This window comes from Protopterus annectens, chromosome 4.part1 (assembly GCF_019279795.1).
Source record: "Protopterus annectens isolate FY-2018-M chromosome 4.part1, PAN1.0, whole genome shotgun sequence".
Classification (NCBI taxonomy): Eukaryota; Metazoa; Chordata; order Ceratodontiformes; family Protopteridae; genus Protopterus; species Protopterus annectens.
Genome location: NC_056734.1, coordinates 570,407,838 through 570,425,734, shown reverse-complemented (window position 1 = coordinate 570,425,734; position 17,897 = coordinate 570,407,838). Strand labels below are relative to the sequence as shown.

Here is a 17,897-nt window from a genome sequence, read left to right as displayed (position 1 = left end):
AGGCATAAACTGATAGGTTTTTCCAGCTGAAGGACAGAGCATCTACTTTCCAAGCTTGTTTGTGGGGAGTCCTTGTGCAGAATTTGTCCAACTGATAGTTTTGGGGGGAGGCAAACAGGTCTATATCTGGACTCCCCCATTTGCTCGTCAACATGTTGAAAATCCTTTGTTCCAGTTTCCACTCGTGTGGGTCCATGAGGTTTCTGCTTAGTTCGTCTGCCAGTGTATTTAGTTTTCCTGGCAGGAACTGAGCTTGTAGATGTACTTGACAGCTCAGGACTGTGTTCCACAATGCCATGGCTAGTCTGAAGAGAGCGTAAGAATGTGTACTCCCCTGCTTATGTACCACATAACAGTGGTGTTGTCCATCTTTATCATTAATTGTCCTGGAAGAATGTGGTCCTTTGAAGGCTGTCAGAGCATTCTGTACAGCTTAACATTTCTTTTTGATTGATATGCAGATGCATTTGACTTGGGTTCCATTTGCCCTGAATACACTTCCATGCCAGGTGTGCCCCCCATGCATAGTCTGATGCGTCTCTTAAGGTTTGGGTGGCAGGGGGTAGTGTGAATGGTAGAACCCTGTTTTGGTGGCAGGCCTCTGCCCACCAAAGGAACTCTAGGCGTAGGCAAGGTATGATAGGAATCATTGCTTCCAGATCCTGTGAATGTTGACACCATAGGCTTTTGAGATACCATTGCAGTTTCCTCATATGCAGCCTTGCATATGGAATTAGAAGAATGCAGGCGGCCATGAACCCCAAGGCTTGCAGAATTTGCCTTGCAGATAAACTGGGTTTTTGTGGCCACTTGTTTGAAGTAGGTTGTCAAATGAATCAGTTTCTCTGGCGTGAGGAAAGCCATCTGGGAAGTTGTATTCAAGCTTGCTCCAAGGAATATAATTTGTTGACAGGGCACCAGGTGTGATTTCTTTTTGTTTATGGTGTACCCCAGACAAGTCAGTACCCTTTGAACAAAGGCCAGATGAGGCAAAAGTATGTCCTGGCATTCTGCCTGAATTAGACAATCGTCTAGGTATGGGTATATCTGAATATTTATTTGCCTGCAGAATGCAATGACTGGAGCTAGGCACTTTGGCTTATCTACTGTGCCTAGGGTATTCACAAAGGGCAGTGCAGAGAACTGATGATGCATGTAGCCCGCTTTGAAGCGTAGGTATCTTCTGCAAGACTCCCTGATAGGGATGTGCAGGTATGCTTCTTTTAAGTTTAGTGTTGCCAACCATGCATCTTTGCCTAGCATAGGAAGCAGCTGATGAAGAGTCAGCATCTTGAATTTTGGAATCACCAGGAAGGTATTTAGAGTAGAAAGGTCCAGGATAGGATGCCATGTATTTCCTTTTCTGGGTACCAGGAAAAGTCTGGAATAGAACCCTTGTCCCTTTTCCTCTTCTGGTACCAAATGAATAGCCCCTATGCTTAAGAGAGAGTAGTTGTTTCTGGGCTTCTGCCCACTGATTTGGGGGTAGATCTGGCCTCCCACATGGTGTTGGTAAGGAGTGGAAGTGAAATCTTTATCCTTGGGACACTGTTTAAACCCATTTGTCCTGGGTAAAGAGTTCCCAGTTTTTGGCCTGCAGACCAGTCTTTCCGCCTAAAGGAGCATTCAATTGATAAGTGCTTGGAAGTTTTAGAAGCAAGTCAGTGAGACTGTTTTCCATAGGGAGGAGTCTTACTACTCCCTGATTTGGGAGTGGAAACCCCCCACTGCTTAGTTTTGTGTGTCCCTTGGGACTGAAACCTGGGGTTTTTGCTATGTCTGGGTTTGGCTTGAGAAGACCTGGAAGGGGCTGGAAAGAACCAATTCTTAGAGGGCCAGTGCCTACTAAATCTAGGAGGCTAAACTTGTAAGAAATCTTGAACAGTTTGCATAGATTTAGCTTTATCTTCCATCGTTTCAAGAACTTCCTCAGCCTTGTTGCCAAATAGGCAGTCCTGGTTTAAGACAGCATCCAACAATTTAGCTTTAACATGATCAGGTAAAGATTGCTCCTTGAGCCAAGCATGCCTTCTGAGCACAGACCCAGCAACAACAGCCCTGCAAGAGGCCTCTGAAGAATCAAATCCGCATTGCAAAGTATGTTTTCCAACCTGTTCAGCAGAATGCATTAAATCCTGTAATTCTTTATTTTCCACACAATCAGGAATCAACATAATTTTCTGTTTAAGCAATCCAATAACATGTCGTTGATACTTTAACATATGAAACTGGCAGTTTAAAGCCCTAATGGCCAAGGTTGCAGAAGTGTAAACCTTCTTACCCCATCTATCCAGCGCCCTGGAGTCTGTATCAGAAGGGGTAGAATTTTTAGCAGTAGAAGCCTTAATGCCCTTGGGTCCCTGTGAAATAGTCTCTGGATCCACAATAGGATTTTTAAAAAGGAACTTGTGGGAATCAGGAACACTAGTATCGGTCAGGTTTTCTGGGAGCAGAAGGCATAGAATCAGGGGCCAAACTAGATTCCGAGAAAGCATCAACAATGTCTAGTGCAGGAAGAATAGCTAAAGGCCTATGCTGAGGTAGGAGTAAGAAATCCCTAAGCCTCTTTTTGGAATCAGAAAAATCCTGGCCTTCCCAGTGGAAATGCTCCCTTAGAGTATGTAAGGTTTCACAAAAAAGAAAAATCCTCTGGAAGTGAAGCAGAGGAAATGGAATCCTCATAAGCAGATAAGGGCAATCAGAATCCACATAAGTAGATAAGGGCAAATCCAGATCATTAGAAGAATCAGAAAAATCAGAATCCTAGTCAGAAGATTCATAAACAACTTCAGTCCTAGGTCTCTTAGAAGGGGGAGGCTGGCTTCCCCTGATTAAAATTATAAAATCTTCAGCCATTCTTAACATTTGTTTTTTAGGCATAGAGGCCTGATCCTGCGGCCTGGGCGTCAGTTTTTTAGGCATGGTTCGAGATTTAGGCTAAAAGGAGGAGGAGTCAGTTTAATATGCAAGTCCATAGGCCTGAATACACCCTCAGAAGCCGGTGCCTGCACAGCGGCTCCGGACCCATCCAAGGTAAAGACATCCACAGGTTTCATAGTTGAAGCATCTTGCGGCATACCAGACTCCGAATGGGTGTGAATCAGAAGTAGCGGGTATCAGGGGCTGCGAAAGCACCTCAATGAGTACCAACAAACTGGCAACTGGCTTAGGAGAAGCGTCGTCTGCATTTGGACCTCGGCGGCCTGTCTCTGTCTTTATCCTTGTGTTTTTTCAGAATCCTGGTAGTGGGATGGCTAACTGACATTTCTGGATAATTAAACCGGGAACCGAAATATTTAGAGGCGAAAATATACAGACAACAGATAGTGTGTTGATTAAATAAAGCACAAAACTGACAAGGTACGTTGTGGTCAGGGCCTAGGCAAGGAATACAGTATGAATAAAAATCTTTATGAGGTACTTGATTTTCCACAAGTAATGTACTTATTAACTTTTACTGATATCGGTAAGGAGCAAGAAAAAGTTTCCTCAACAGGGTATGTAGCTTTAGTTGAAAACTTCGGTTCTGAAACTCGAAAACAAAAATTTCAGGAGTCGGCCGGTCGGCACTTGTGAACTGCTTCTGCTTTAGGCACCGCAAGGCAAGAAAGACTGATGTAATGGCGTCGGCTGCATGTTTTATACACCTGACAACCTGACGTCATGGAAGAAGGGACAGCAACCGACGCAGGACCCAAGACTTTGTTAATCAGGCCAACTGAGGGCTACTGCAAGCAGATAACCCAAACATGATGACTGCAACAGTGAAACACGAAGAACATCTTAGCTGGCTCTGAAAGCCTCAAGAAACACAGACTCCTCCTGGGAAGAGGGGGGGGGGTCAGAAAACCAACCACCTTTCTGCCTCAAAAGAAAGCATTTCACCAAAGGAGACATCCTCAAGGGGTGATTTGGGGACCCCTCCCCTTCAATTAAGTTGGGGTCTTCTTTCAAGGATTTCTGTGGGGAATGCAAGTGCCTCCTTTTGCACGTATGATTCCGAGGGGGCTCCCCAGTGTGAGCAGAGTCCTGGATGAGGTCTGTCTCCAGGCTTGAATGGGCTGGCTACTCTGATGGTACAGAATGGAGAGACTCCGGGACAAAGGTTGTGTAGGGGGTGGACCAAATGGGGTACTATGACTTGTCCACAGGGGTGGAAAACACTCTCTCCACTGCCATAAATGCAGAAACCATAGGAGAAGCAAGGGCCACTCTAGCAGGAGCTAGAGACACCTGCCCAGGATGGCTCAGAGCATCACTATGATCATGCCTTGAAGCAGGGGTCAGAGCAGAGCTTGTCCAGCACTGAGGCCCCAAGAGAAAGGGACAGCTCAGAGATCCCATTGGCTCAGGCAATGTTTGCGCCAACTGATCACTGTTTTTGTAACAGTGAAATGTCACTGCATACACCACCAAACAGCTAAGAATGAGTAGACCTCCCCTTTGGTAAAGGCAACAAGTAGTATACTCCCTCCTACTAAAAAGTGCAGTAAAAACACAATCTAACAGGACTATAGCTGAATTAAGACACAGAAAAATAATTTAAGTAATGCAATAAAATACTATGTACTTACTGCTCATCATATGGAGAATCTGACACCTGAAGTACAGATGCCTGGAAATCTTGAATTACTGCCTAAACATTGCAAGAGGGAGACAAAAAAGAATAGAGTGATAGTTAATGGACAGACTGAAAACAAAATTTATGCCATAAAGCATGAAACAAAATGAAAGATCAAAGACTACTTCATTACAAACACCATTTTACATTCTTTGATGATTAACATACTAAGGCATGAAAAAACTTAGAACACCAACATTATCAAGTGATGCAAGCCTTCATGTGAAACATTTGCGCTTAAATTCTGAGACAAAATATGGACTAAATGCACACCAAATGGACCAGTACCATCCTGAATATCTGCTGAACTTCAAAATGGTCATGTTAGCTTGTGCATGTAGCCATGCCTAAGAATCTGAAATACTTTGAGAACTTATTTTAAAAGTATGGATTGCACTTAAAGACACGTCACATACTAGAATGGCAAGGATGGCATGACAGACAACACACATTACCATTCAGGCAGGATAATTCCATTAATGTTGTCTTTGTGGGACTACAACTCATACTAATAAGTGTTTGCCCCAAAGTTGGTCACCACTATAACAGTATTCAGTGATTACCACTTTTTTCCTTCAACACATCTTGCCATACAGGTAGGATAATTTAATTAATGTTAACTTTGTGAAATACAATGTCTTACCATAACTTGGTATCTGTGTTGTCTATCTTCATACCTTCTCATGATAGGGTCTCAGATCTAGCTCAGCCATTCTCCAGACTTGGATTTGACTCTCAAGCTCCTCCCTCTTACCCTTAATATACTACAGTCAACCAAGCACCTCAAATTGAGTTTGATGATTACATACATTTATAACCCGGACAGCAAAGAATGAGCCTCAGACATGGGAATCTAGAAGTCACCATGTTCCACAATCCTCTACAAGAATGAAGCAGGGGGATGGCTGGGTGGTAAAGTGAGGAGAAATTAAGGCAGACCACACAGATGCCAAGTTATGGTAACACATAACTTTCTAATCTGATGTTTTCTTCATTCCTCCTCACAACAGGGTCAGAGTACCCATATATGAGATTCCCAGGTGGCCCTCATGGAAGGATATGCCGGAGGACCATCGAGCTAAAGGAAGCCCTGCTCCTACAAATGATATCCAACTTATGTGCCACAAAGGTGTGACTGTTAGACCATGTAGCTGCTGCACAAATATCAATGGAGGTTCTAGATGAGAAGGCGGAAGTAGTAGCCATCTCCCTGGTGGAATGTGCCCAAAAAGGTCGAGGTAGTTCTAGGCCCTTTTGTGAGTCGATGAAATACAACCAGTTATCCTATTTTGCTAGAGTGATTTTGGAAACTGCATGGCTCAGTTTATTAGCCGAGAAAGCTACAAACAGTTGGTCATACCTCCTCTGTTGTCTAGTTCTGTGCAGGCAGAAATGTAACTGTCTATGAATGTCAAGAAGATGTAGAGCATACTCCCCTTTATTAGAAAAAATTTGGAAAGAACATTTGTAAGTGAATGGACTGACTGCTACTACTTTCCCTGGTCACTTTATGCACAGAGGAGGACTGGTGCACAGAGAAACCCTGTCCTTATGAACAATTAAGAAACTAGGTTTGAAAGATAAGGCCTGTAGTTCAGAAATTCTCCTTGGTTGAAGTAACAGCCCTTAAGATGATAGTCTTCCATGACAAAAACTTCATGTCAACTTGTCAGCTGGTTCAAAGGGTCCCAGAGTTAAACCCTGCAGCACAAAAGTGAGGTCCCTAAGGTGGAGAAGGGTCCTTGATGGCAAGCCTCAACAAGAAGATACAGTTCATAAAAGATTTGCGTAATCTAAAGGTGGACAGGGAACGAGATTGACAAGCAGCGTGAAAATTAGAAACTGAAGCTAACTGAAGCTTGATGGTAGAGAAGCTAACTCCTTCCTTAAACAGGGTACTAAAAAAAGCAGAATATTGAGACTGGTGCTGAGAAAGGGTCAATATTCCTATTTCTAGCCCAAACAGCAAACCTTTTCCACCTGCTGGTGTAAACTTTTACTAGAAACCTTTTGCAAAGCTAGAACTGTGTTACAGACCAGAGAAGCAAGCCTGGACTGTCTTGCTAGGGCTGGAAATGGGGAAATCAAGTGTTCAGTCTGACAGCGTGAAGATTCGGGTGCCACATTTCATGACAGGTGAGAGATGAGTCCTGTTTGGGCTCTAGTATCCATGGAGGATATTTCAGATGAGACCAGAGAACGGAGGATATTTCAGATGAGACCAGAGAACGGGGAATCAAAGCTGATGAGGCCAGAAGGGGGCAATGAGGATGACTGAGCTCTTCAGCCTGCTTGCCTTATGAAGAAACTTCAGAATTAGTGGTAGAGGTGGATAAGCATACAGGAGACCCGGGGGCCAATTGTGCATTACTGTCCCTTTGGGACTTAACTGGAGGGGGGCATCAGAGCAAAGAACTTGTTACACTTGTTGAGGGGAGAGGCAAAAAGATCACAGCAAGGTTGACCCCAGATACTGAAGATCATGCTCGCCAGTGATTGACCGAGGGACCACTCATGCGGAATTGGGAATGACCACCAACTTATTGACTTTCCCTGGAATGTGCGTTGCAACCAGAAGGCAGTTGGAAGAGATTGCCCATTCCCACATCCTCATGGCCTCCCCACACAAGAGGTGTGAACTGACATAGTCCCCAAAGGGAGAGCATCCTGAAATGCTTGCAAAGTTACAACTACTCTCATCTCTAGGACACTGATATGCAACCTGGTCTCGATGGGTGACAACACGCCTTGGACCAGCTTCCAACTGTAATGCCCCCCCCATCCAAACTGGGAGGCACCTGTGGTCACCATGGCTATTGGAGGGTGGAATTAAGAAAGGTCTGCCTAAAAGGAGATTGTCCGACTGAATCCACCAGCTGCTGTAATGTTTGCAAATTGGTGTCAATCTGGTGGGAGTAGATAGCGGCTGATAGAGAATGAACCATTGCACTGCCAATGTCCACTGCAGAATCCGCATGAAGAACCTTGCTAGAGGGACTAAATTGCTGCTGACATGGATCCTAGGACTTGTAAGACTAACCGCACGGGGGGGGGTAAATGGTGGGATAATTCCCAGACTCGATTCCTCAGTGTTGTTATGCAGTGCAAGAGAAGAGAAGCTATTTGATCCCTCGTGTTCAGCTGCATTCCTATGAATTCTAGGTGCTGCACAGGAGTCAGATTGGATTTCTCTAAGTTTATAGTGATGCCCAGGGGGCGTGAAAGTTGCATTAAGTAATATCTGGCTTGGATAAGCCGATGCCTCATGGGGGCAGAGTAAGGAGCTAATTGTCTGAGTATGTAAACACCTGGAATCCTCAGTCTCTCGTGAGCTGCTGCGACCGCCATGCATTTGGTGAACACCCAGGGGGGTTTGTGGCGAGTCCAAAGGGCAGTGCCTTGAACTGAAAATGACTGGCTCCCAGCTGAAAGCACAAGTTATCTCCTGGAGTGATTGTCTATTTTGATGTGCGAGTACGCATCCTTGAGATCTACTGAGCACATCCAATCATCCTTGCACAACACTGGCAGAATGGGCTGAACCATAACCATTTGCAACCTCAACTTCTTTACACAATTCAACTTGCTTAGATCCAGAATGGGTCTTGGGTCCCCTATATTTTTGGCACCAAAAAAAGCAGGATTAGATTAAAAATCCTCTGTTTGGTCAGGAGCTCTTGGATGACTTTTTTTGCAGCAGTTTTAGAATCTCCTGTGCTGTCTGTTCCTTCTGACTGAGTGGCACATTGGGGAGTTTATTGTTGGTGTTTGGCAGGGGAAGGAAAAAGGGAATCTTATTAGCCTCTGGATAATATGCTTAGCACCCAGAGATTTTGAGTCAAGTGGGTCCAGGCTTCTGAGTGTAAAGCAAGTCAACCCCTGACTGCCTCAAGAGATGGACAGTTGGGCAGAGCTTCAGGAGCACTGACAGGGCTTGTTGGAGAAGGTGTCTCTGAAAACCTGGTTTTGCTGACCCCCTCCCTGCCTCTAGGGAGGCACCTACCATTAAACCCTCCCCTCCTCTGCCTCTAGAGGAGGGTTCCCCACTCGGGTCTTGGAAAAGCCCTTGGGATTTATGAACCCTATTTTCTCGCCTCCGCATTGGTTCCTGGAGGAGAACCACTGAGGCATTGAAAATCTGATTCCTACAGCAGAAAGGGTCTTCCCATCCTTTTCATTGCAGATGAGCATCTCTAACCAACGGCCCAAATAGTGAATAGCCATCATAGGGGGCATTCACAAAGGATGCCTTAAAGGCATCCATGAAATCTTAGCCTCATTCAGCCATGTCTCCTTATGGATAGTCCTAAACCAGCAGCTCGTGAGATACCTTCCATTCTATGGGAAATGGATCTCATTGAAGAATAAGCAACAGACTCTAGAGTGGCCAAGCTTGGGAGAAAGTTTCTTAAATTCCTCCACAGGCATGGACTCGAGAGAAACTGAAAGCTCCTTGATCAGATCTCTCTGCAGCCGGGTATAGCGAGCTAGGTAATTTAGCTACCAAAGTACGAACGTGGCTGAGGCATAAACACACGTTCCACTCCTGTCGAACTTTCTAGACTCCTTGCTCTAGGCAGATGGACCCTGGCAGTCTCCTCTGCCAGTTCTTTTTTGTGGCTGTCATCACCACAATGGCGTCAACTACGGGAAACTTACTCCAATGTTTTCAGTTGGCTGGTGAAACCAGGCACCTATAGGGGTGCATGGGAATGGGCTTGATGGTGCCTGGTTCCTTCCATGCCTGACGGGAAATTAAGTCAACGAGGTCATCCACTTTGGAGGGGGGCACCCAGGACACAGATGGAGGTGTTCAGGGCGGGCCCAAGAGCACTAAATCCTCAGGAGGAGGAGGAGGAGGCTGGGCAGACCACCCACCTTTCTACTTCAAGATTTCCAAAATTTCCCTGAAGGATATCTCCTCAAGTGGGGTTTGGAGGGATCCTTCCATTTCATCGACATCAGTGTCTTTGGTTGAAGACTCCATCAAAGAGTCAATGTGCCTCCTTTTTCCACATCTTACTGAGGACTTCCTCAGCGGGGCACTCTGAGGAAGTATCAGAAGGGGATCCCTCCTAAACAGGGAGTCCTGGAGGCCGCTTGGGACAGGTTGACTTAGAACAGAACGAATGGCCTCAAGGTCTCAACCTGAAGGGGGTACAGGAGTGGATTGTGGGACATGTGGTGATGTTTTTTTTTTAACTCAGGAGAAAACCCTCTCCACTACATGAAAAGCAGGTTGACTGGGAGAGGCCCTCTCCATCTCCCCTGAAACTGAAGCCCGAAGGGTATGCAGCTAGAGCTCATACTAGATTGGTGGTCTCTAAAAGGGATTAGACCCGAACCGTCAAGAGCAGAGGTGCCCAAGGGAAGAGATGGCTGTGACAAAGACAGACCCAATCACACTTCCCTGGGCATGGCGCAGACACCGTAGCTCCAAGATCTGCTCTACTCCGAGGAGATAGGAACAGGGCTGATCATAGGTACCATCGGTGTTGAGGAAGCACCAAACCAGACACACATGGGAGTCCCGAAACCTGTAACTTGCGGAAACAGTCGGACTGGAGAAGGAGTCCTGATGGTATGGCCTGCGTTGTTCATGGATCCGATAGGGGATGGAGCAGACACTACCCCCATCTGGATCTGGACCCATTAAAGATAATAAACACTAGCACTGAACATGCATTGAAAGAGGCCACAGCTTGAGAGTACAGAGATCCATGTCCAGATGCTGAAGCAGCAAATGAGATCTGAGGTGCTTGGGTGAGTGTACCGCATTATGGGTAAGAGGGAGGAGCTTGAGAGTCGGATCCAAGTCTGAAGAATGTGGCAGAGCCAGATCCAAGACCCTACCGTGAGGAGCAATGAAGACATCAGATAAAACTTTTTTTCATGTTTCAGGGAAAATTTCCAGACTACATTTGTTCTTCACATGTAGCCCCCTGGAGATTACTCTTCAGGACTTTTTCTAACCCTAAAGGCCAGGATTCGGATTCTCTCAAGAGTCTGCATTCAAGATGCTCCAAGAAGAAGCTGCTCTTTATCAGCTGTCAGGAATAATTACCCCCTATAGTTTTCCTGTCTGATTCATAATTAGATACTCTTTCCAGGCATACTTTCCAGTACTGGCATCACCAACCAGTCTGTAAACAGCAGACACAAGTATGCTTACCAGGCTCACTTGTCACTATGCCAAACAATGTACATATACTTTATATATATGGGTAACAATTTGCCAGCTGGTGCAAACTCTGATTCAGTGAGATCATTACAGAAATCAGCCAAGTAAATTGTTGCTCCACTTGTATAAGCAGTCTGGCTTCCTTGGTGCTACTGCAGTGGGTTGAGAACCTAAGAAGGTACTTTCAAAAGGATCTCTAAATGCTAAAACTTCTGGAGAAATGGAAGCCAGTTTACATTTCTTAGTATCTAGTACATTTACGAGTCTGGAAGTTCCTCAGTGCCTCACATTAGATTTAAGAGTTTCCACGAAGGTCAAGACCTTTAAGGAGGACATGGAAGACTGGTGTTATTACCTGGTTACAGTACTACATTTGGGCTGAAGAGGGCAAGTCTTCCTCCTTACTAACATCAGATTCAGACTAACATTTTGGGAATAGCTCCCTCTTTTGCTTGGTAGGAGGAGGAAGTATCCTGGATATAGACAGCTCAACTAGTGGAGGAAGAGGAATATCAATCCTCTGCCATGTTGCCATACACATTTCAACAAAACACTGCCAATCAAAAAGAGCTGGTGGACTGAGGCATCACTAGGTATCACATCTACTGGTTGCAGTGTAGAAAATGTAGTCATCCCCACCCCTTAAAAATGAATCTTTTCTCCAGGGTTCAGGGTATTCTAGACAATAATTAAGGGGATATCCAACAAGGATGAACAATCCTTCAAAAATGAGACCCACAAACTGTCCATCTGCTGATGTGTAAGAATAGGCATCAGGCTGTGACAGCATCAGACTTCATACAGGTGTAGCAAAACTGAAAGCCTACAACCTCATAGCAGCCTCTAAATGGGTAAAAAAGTACAGTTGTGTACCTACCATAAATGTAGATGTTAGAGTGTCTTCACTGTTGCAGTCATTACACTTGGGTTATCCTGCTGGCAGGTGACCCGCAGTCGGCCCGAGTTCCAAAGTCTTGGTCCGGCGTCGGTTGCTGTCGCCTCTTCCCTGACGTCAGTGCGCCAGGGGTATAAAAGTTGCAAGAGACGCCATTTTCTTCAGTTTTTCTTGCCCTAGATGTCAGGTGCCCCCAGACATGAAGGCTGTAAAGATAAAAATATGCCAAACAACCATGCATATATTACTGTAAACATTTCCTTCTTCTAAAAGCAAATACACCACATAAGTTGTATAGAGTTGAGAAGTACAGAGTAGTCCCAGCTAAGAGGGGGATGGTGGGTGGGTAACCAGGACTGCAACAGTGAAGACACTTGAGCATCTACATTTATGGTAGGTACACAACTGTACTATGTTCATCATGTTTCACTGTTGCAGTCATTACACTTTGGTAGAATACCAAAGCTGAGGTAGGGTGGCTGGATCTAGATTGGATTTGGCAAGGCTAACAAGCCCTGCAGAACTGCAGTGGCAAAGCCTGCTCTGGATTTGGAGTAGAGAGGTAGGTGGTAGTGCTTGGTGAAAGTGTGCACTGAGCTCCATGTTGCAGCTTCTAATATGTCTTTGGTTGGTACTCCTCTGAGGAAAGCTGCTGAAATGGCTGCTGCTCTGGTAGAATGAGGCCTAATGCCCTTGGGCACAGATTTGCCATGTTGTACATAACAGAAGTGGATGCAGTGTCCTATCCATTTGGAGATTGTCTGCTTTGTAATAGGTTTTCCTTGTGATCCTGCAGCATATGCTACAAACAGTTGCTCAGTTTTTCTGAAAGCTTTTGTTTTGTCCAAGTAAAATCGTAGCTGCCTGTGTATATCCAAAGAGTGCAGAAGTTTTTCCCCTTTATTCTGGGGATTTGGGTAGAAAGTAGGCAAATGAATAGTTTGGTTTAAGGCCACATTGGAGACCACTTTTGGCATGAATGTTGGGTTCGTCCTTAGAGAAACCCTGTCCTGGTGAAAAATGAGGAAAGGTTCCACAGCCATCAATGCCTGTAACTCTGAAACTCTTCTTGCTGAAGTTATTGCTAGGAGTAGAGCAGTTTTCCATGACAAGAATTTTAGATCAGCTGAGCTGGCTGGTTCAAATGGAGGCACTGTTAGTTTTTCTAAAACAAAATGGGGGTCCCAAGTAGGTACTGGTGCTCTCCTAGGGGGTCTTATATTCTTTGCCCCTCTGAGGTACTGTCGTAGTAGAGGATGTGAAAAAATAGGTGGATCCGTATTGTAATGAGCTGAAATGGCAGAAGCATGGATTTTAATAGATGAAAAAGACAGGCCTTTGTCCAACATCTCAGTCAGGTATTGCAAAATCTGAGGCATATTAGGGACCAGTGGGTCGAGCCCTTGTGCCTGGTTCCAAGCACAGAATCTCTTCCATTTTTCTGCACAAGATTTCGAAGTGATAGGTCTCCGGGCTTCCAAAATTACATCCATAACAGCTTTAGAGAGAGGTGCAGTCTGAGTGGCTACATTTTATGCCATGCTGCTAGGTTTAAGGTTCTGAGTTGACTGTGCAGAATCTGATTGTTTTGCTATGTCAGAAGTTGAGGGATTTGAGGCAGAGGCCAAGGTGGGCCTTGGGACAAAATCTTTAGGATTGGGTACCAGTGCTGGCGTGGCCAGTCTGGTGCAATCAGGATCATTTTTGGCCTCTCTTGTCTGACTTTTAGAAGCACCTTGGTGAGAAGAGGCATTGGAGGGAAGGCATAGACTGTCAGGTTTTTCCAGCTGAAAGATAGCACATCCACTTTCCATGCTTGAGTGATAAGTCCTTGTGCAAAATTTCTGTAATTGACAATTGTGAGGGGAGGCAAAGAGATCTATGTCTGGGCGTCCCCACTCCCTTGTTATCATGTTGAACACGTGTGGATTTAGCTTCCATTCGTGAGGATCCATGAGATTTCTGCTTAGTTAATCTACCAGTGTAGTCTTTGTTCCTGGCAGGAATTGTGCTTGCAGATGTACCTGTTAGGTCAGTGCTGTGTTCCACAATGTCATGGCTTGTCTGCATAGGGGGTAGGAATGTGTGCCCCCTTGCTTGTTTATGTACCACATAACTGTGGTATTGTCTGTCTTTATTAATAATTGTCCTGGACATATTAGGTCCTTGAAGGCTGTCAGGGCATTCTGTACAGCTAGCATCTCTTTTTGATTGATGTGAAGATGCATTTGTTCCTTGGTCCACGCACCCTGAATACATTTTTTTGCCATATGTGCTCTCCAGGCGTAATCCGATGCATCCATTGTTATTGTCTGCCCGGCTGTAGGTAAGGTAAAAGGCTGTCCCTTGTTGTGGTGACAGGCCTGGGACCACCATCGAAACTCCTGTTGTAGGCAGGGAATCAAGGTTATGATTGTCTCTAGGCTGTGACAATGCTGAGTCCAAACACTTTTTAGATACCATTGTAGTTTCCTCATATGCAGTTTGGCATATGGAATTAGTAGAATGCAAGAAGCCATGAAACCATGGGCCTGCAGAATTTTTCTTGCAGGGAGCTGGGTCTTTGTTGCCATCATTTGAAAGTAATGAGTCAGTTGCCTTTGTCTGTCTGGCGTGAGATAAGCCATCTGGGCAGTTGTATTTAAGCTTGCACCCAGGAATATTATCTCTTGAGAGGGCACTAGTTTTGATTTAGTTTTGTTTACTGTGTACCCTAGGCAAATTAGTAATCTTTTTACAAACGCCAGGTGCTTTAGAAGAATGTCCTTGCTCTCTGCTTGTATAAGGCAGTCGTCCAAGTATGGATATATTTGAATTCCTTTTTGTCTGCAAAAAGCAATTACTGGTGCCAGGCATTTTGTGAAGACCCTGGGCGCAGTAGATAAGCCAAAGGGCAGTGCAGGGAATTGATAATGCATTGAGCCTGCTATAAATCTAAGGTATCTTCTGCACAATTGTCCGATTGGTACGTGCAGGTATGCCTCCTTGAAATCCAAACTAACTAGCCAAGACTCTTTGCCCAGCATGGGCAGGAGTTGTTGTAGTGTTAACATTTTGAATTTTGGAACATCCCGGAAAGTATTTAGGATTGACAGGTCCAGTATTGGTCTCCATGCTTTGTCCTTTCTGGGTACTAGGAAAAGGCATGAGTAAAATCCTTGGCCCTGTTCTTCTTGTGCAACTTTTTGAATAGCTCCCATATCCATAAGAGCAGCAATCTGTTTTGGTGCCTCTGCCCATTGGTTTTGTGGCAGGTTTGGCATACCTTTTGGTTTTGGAAGCGTGTGGAAGTGGAACCTGTACCCTTGAGAAACTATATTCAACACCCATTGGTCTTGGGTAATCATGTGCCAATTTTTTGAGAAAAGTGCTAGCTTTCCCCCTAGGGTGTTGTCAACTGGTAAGAGCTTGGCATTTGCAGTGGGAAGTCATTGTGACCGTTTCCTATAAGGTTGTGATTTGTCTTCTCTTCCTTTGGGGGCTGTTGCACCCCATTGTTTAGGTCTGTAGGAGCCTTGGGGCTGAGATCTGCCTCTTGGGTGTCTGTATCTGCCTCTTAGTGGCCTGTCTGACACTGGAAAGGACCAATTTTTTTGAAGGCCAGTTTCTGCTAAATCTAGGTGGTTGAACCTGTAAGAAATCTTTCACAGTTTGCATTGACTTTGATTTATCCTCCATTTTCTTTAACACCTCTTCTGCCTTAACACCAAAGTATCATGCTGTAGTGGAGCATCCAATAATTTTACTTTAACATGGTCAGGTAAACTTTGTTCTTTCAACCAAGCATGTCTTCGAATAACTGACCCTGTAACTGCGGCTCTACAAGACACCTCTAATGAATCAAAATCACATTGCAGAGTATGCTTTCCCACTTGTTCAACTGCATGCAATAAATCCTGCATTTCTTTACTGTCAGGACCTTCTATATTTGTAACCATTTTCTGCTTTAACAATGACATGAGATACTGTTGATATTTAAGCATGTGAAACTGGCAGCTCTTACATCTAAAGTAGCGGAAGTGTAAACTTTTTTCCCCCATCTGTCCAGAGCCCTGGAATCCCTATCTGAGGGGACAGGATTTTTGGCTGTAGAAGCTTTAACCCGATTAGGACCCTGAGAGATAGTTTCTGGGTCTGCAGCGGGGTTTTTGTAAAGGAATTTATGAGAGTCAGGGACCCTGTAGTACCCGTCTGGCTTTACTGGTGCAGGGGGTAAAGAATCTGGAGACGGACTGGATTCAGAAAAAACATCATCTACAATATCAAGCACAGGGGGGGATAGCTAGGGGCCTGTGCTGCAGGCTTGCTGTTCTTGAACTGTTTGTAAGTTTCTGTGAGGCCATTTTTTGCTTGGGCTAAAGGGAAGTCTCTCTGTTGATCAGTGGCAGTGAAAAACATTGAGCAGCCTGCCCCTGTGGGAGTGGTTACTGACTCGAAACTGTAGTTTTATTGGCCATTTTGGGTCAATTCCAAAACTCCCTCATCTTCCTCTCTTAAAACCCTCTTTTGCGCGTTTTTGTGCATAGCGCAACAGCCGCCTAATTGGGTTTAAACTATTCCTGGCTCCACAAAGTCTGCTCTTCACTTTTTCCCTTAGAACTGCTCTATCTCTCAATTTAAACACCATATTCTCATTCTAAGGCCCTTCACTGGTCCAATTAAGTAATCCTACAAGTTAGCACTATTAAACCATAAGCACTACTTACTCTTATACTCTCTACGATTACCCTGTCCTCTATTGGTCCATCTTAAATTCAGTTTCCCTATATTACTCTACGATGTCCAAAGGTCAGTCAATGGTTTCCTCTCCAGTCCAGCTGGTGAATCTGGGAATTTTGAGGCAATGTTACAACTGTCTCATGTACACGGACAACCCTCTCCTCCTCCAAACAAGTTCAAATATATGTGAGAGATGCAACTATTTAGCCAAACTGGAGGCTGAGCTCTCTCATCTCAAAACTGGTGTAACCAGTCAGGAGGAGAAGGTAACCTCACACAACACAATTCCAGTATCACATAGTCCCACCACATCAGCAAACCAAACACATAAATACACAAAACATACTCGAGGCTCTAAATAAAAATCTACCTAAGCAACAGAGACCTCCAAAGCAGACATCCAAGCAAACGCTACCTCAAAACAAAACACACACAACACATAACCCACAAAGTCAGTGTGCCAAGCAGCCACAGCCCTTAAGGCTGAATAACACACCTGATACTCTTGTAATAGGTGACTCTATTGTCAGACACACTGACGTCCCGCTCACCAGGCTGAACAAAGAGAAGGTCACGGTGAGCTGCCTGTCGGGTGCTAGGATCCGCCACATAAAGCAAGCACTCAGGTCACTCCAAAGCAAATACAAATATGACTCAGTCATTGTACATGCTGGTGTGAATGACCTGAGACGTACCTTCCTGGACTACATGAAAAGAGACATAGAGGAGCTCTCTGATCATGTAGCCCAGGCTGGTATGACCCTGACCTTGAGCAGCATCTTACCCTCACCTAGAATGATGCCACAGTACAAAGACAAAATGGATCGATTTTAACAATTGGCTAAAATTTTGGTGTCATTCAAAGGGGATCCAGTGTCTGTCAGCCTGGGATGACATGCTCGACAAGCCACGTTGCCGCTAGGGACGGCTTGCACCTGTCACCACTGGGCTTTCGGATATTGGCAAAGGCTCTTGCCACCCCCATAGTGCCTTTTTTAGGCAAGGCTCAAAAGTCAAACCCACCCCCATAGACAGCACAAGGAACAAGAAACTAAGGGTAATGCTGCTAAACGCCAGAAGTCTTAACCTCAAGATGCATGCACTCGAAGCTCTCCTCAGTATGGAGAACATAGATATCTGTGCAGTGACAGAAACCTGGTTCAAGGCTCCAGAGAGCACCCCAGCACTACCAGGCTATACCTCATATCATGCTTTTCGGCCCCAAAACCCAGACCGAACCACAAAAGGAGGGGGGAGTTTCCATATTTATCAAGGATATCCACACCTCCAGGTTAGTGGCATTGCACGAAGTATCGGAGACCATCCATGTGCAACTAACAGTGGGCAAGACTGCTTTTCAGTTTATAGCATCCTACAGACCACCCTCTCAAAGTCAGGAATCCCACTTGGCTTTCCTGAAAACATTGGAGAACATGAAGATCTCTCCGAACACCATTATATTGGGCGACCAACTACCCAAA

The 17,897-nt window shown here is 45.0% G+C and overlaps 1 protein-coding gene across 1 annotated transcript in view; it reads right to left on the bottom strand.

Annotated features, from left to right (window-relative positions):
* The window catches only part of ACTL6A (actin like 6A), a gene marked incomplete in the record, with an annotated part of 1,351,363 nt that overhangs the window by 547,233 nt on the left and 786,233 nt on the right, over nucleotides 1–17,897 (bottom strand). Inside the window, 1 exon segment of the mRNA XM_044070379.1 lies at nucleotides 4,575–4,636. Coding sequence (XP_043926314.1) covers nucleotides 4,575–4,636 — 62 coding nt within the window.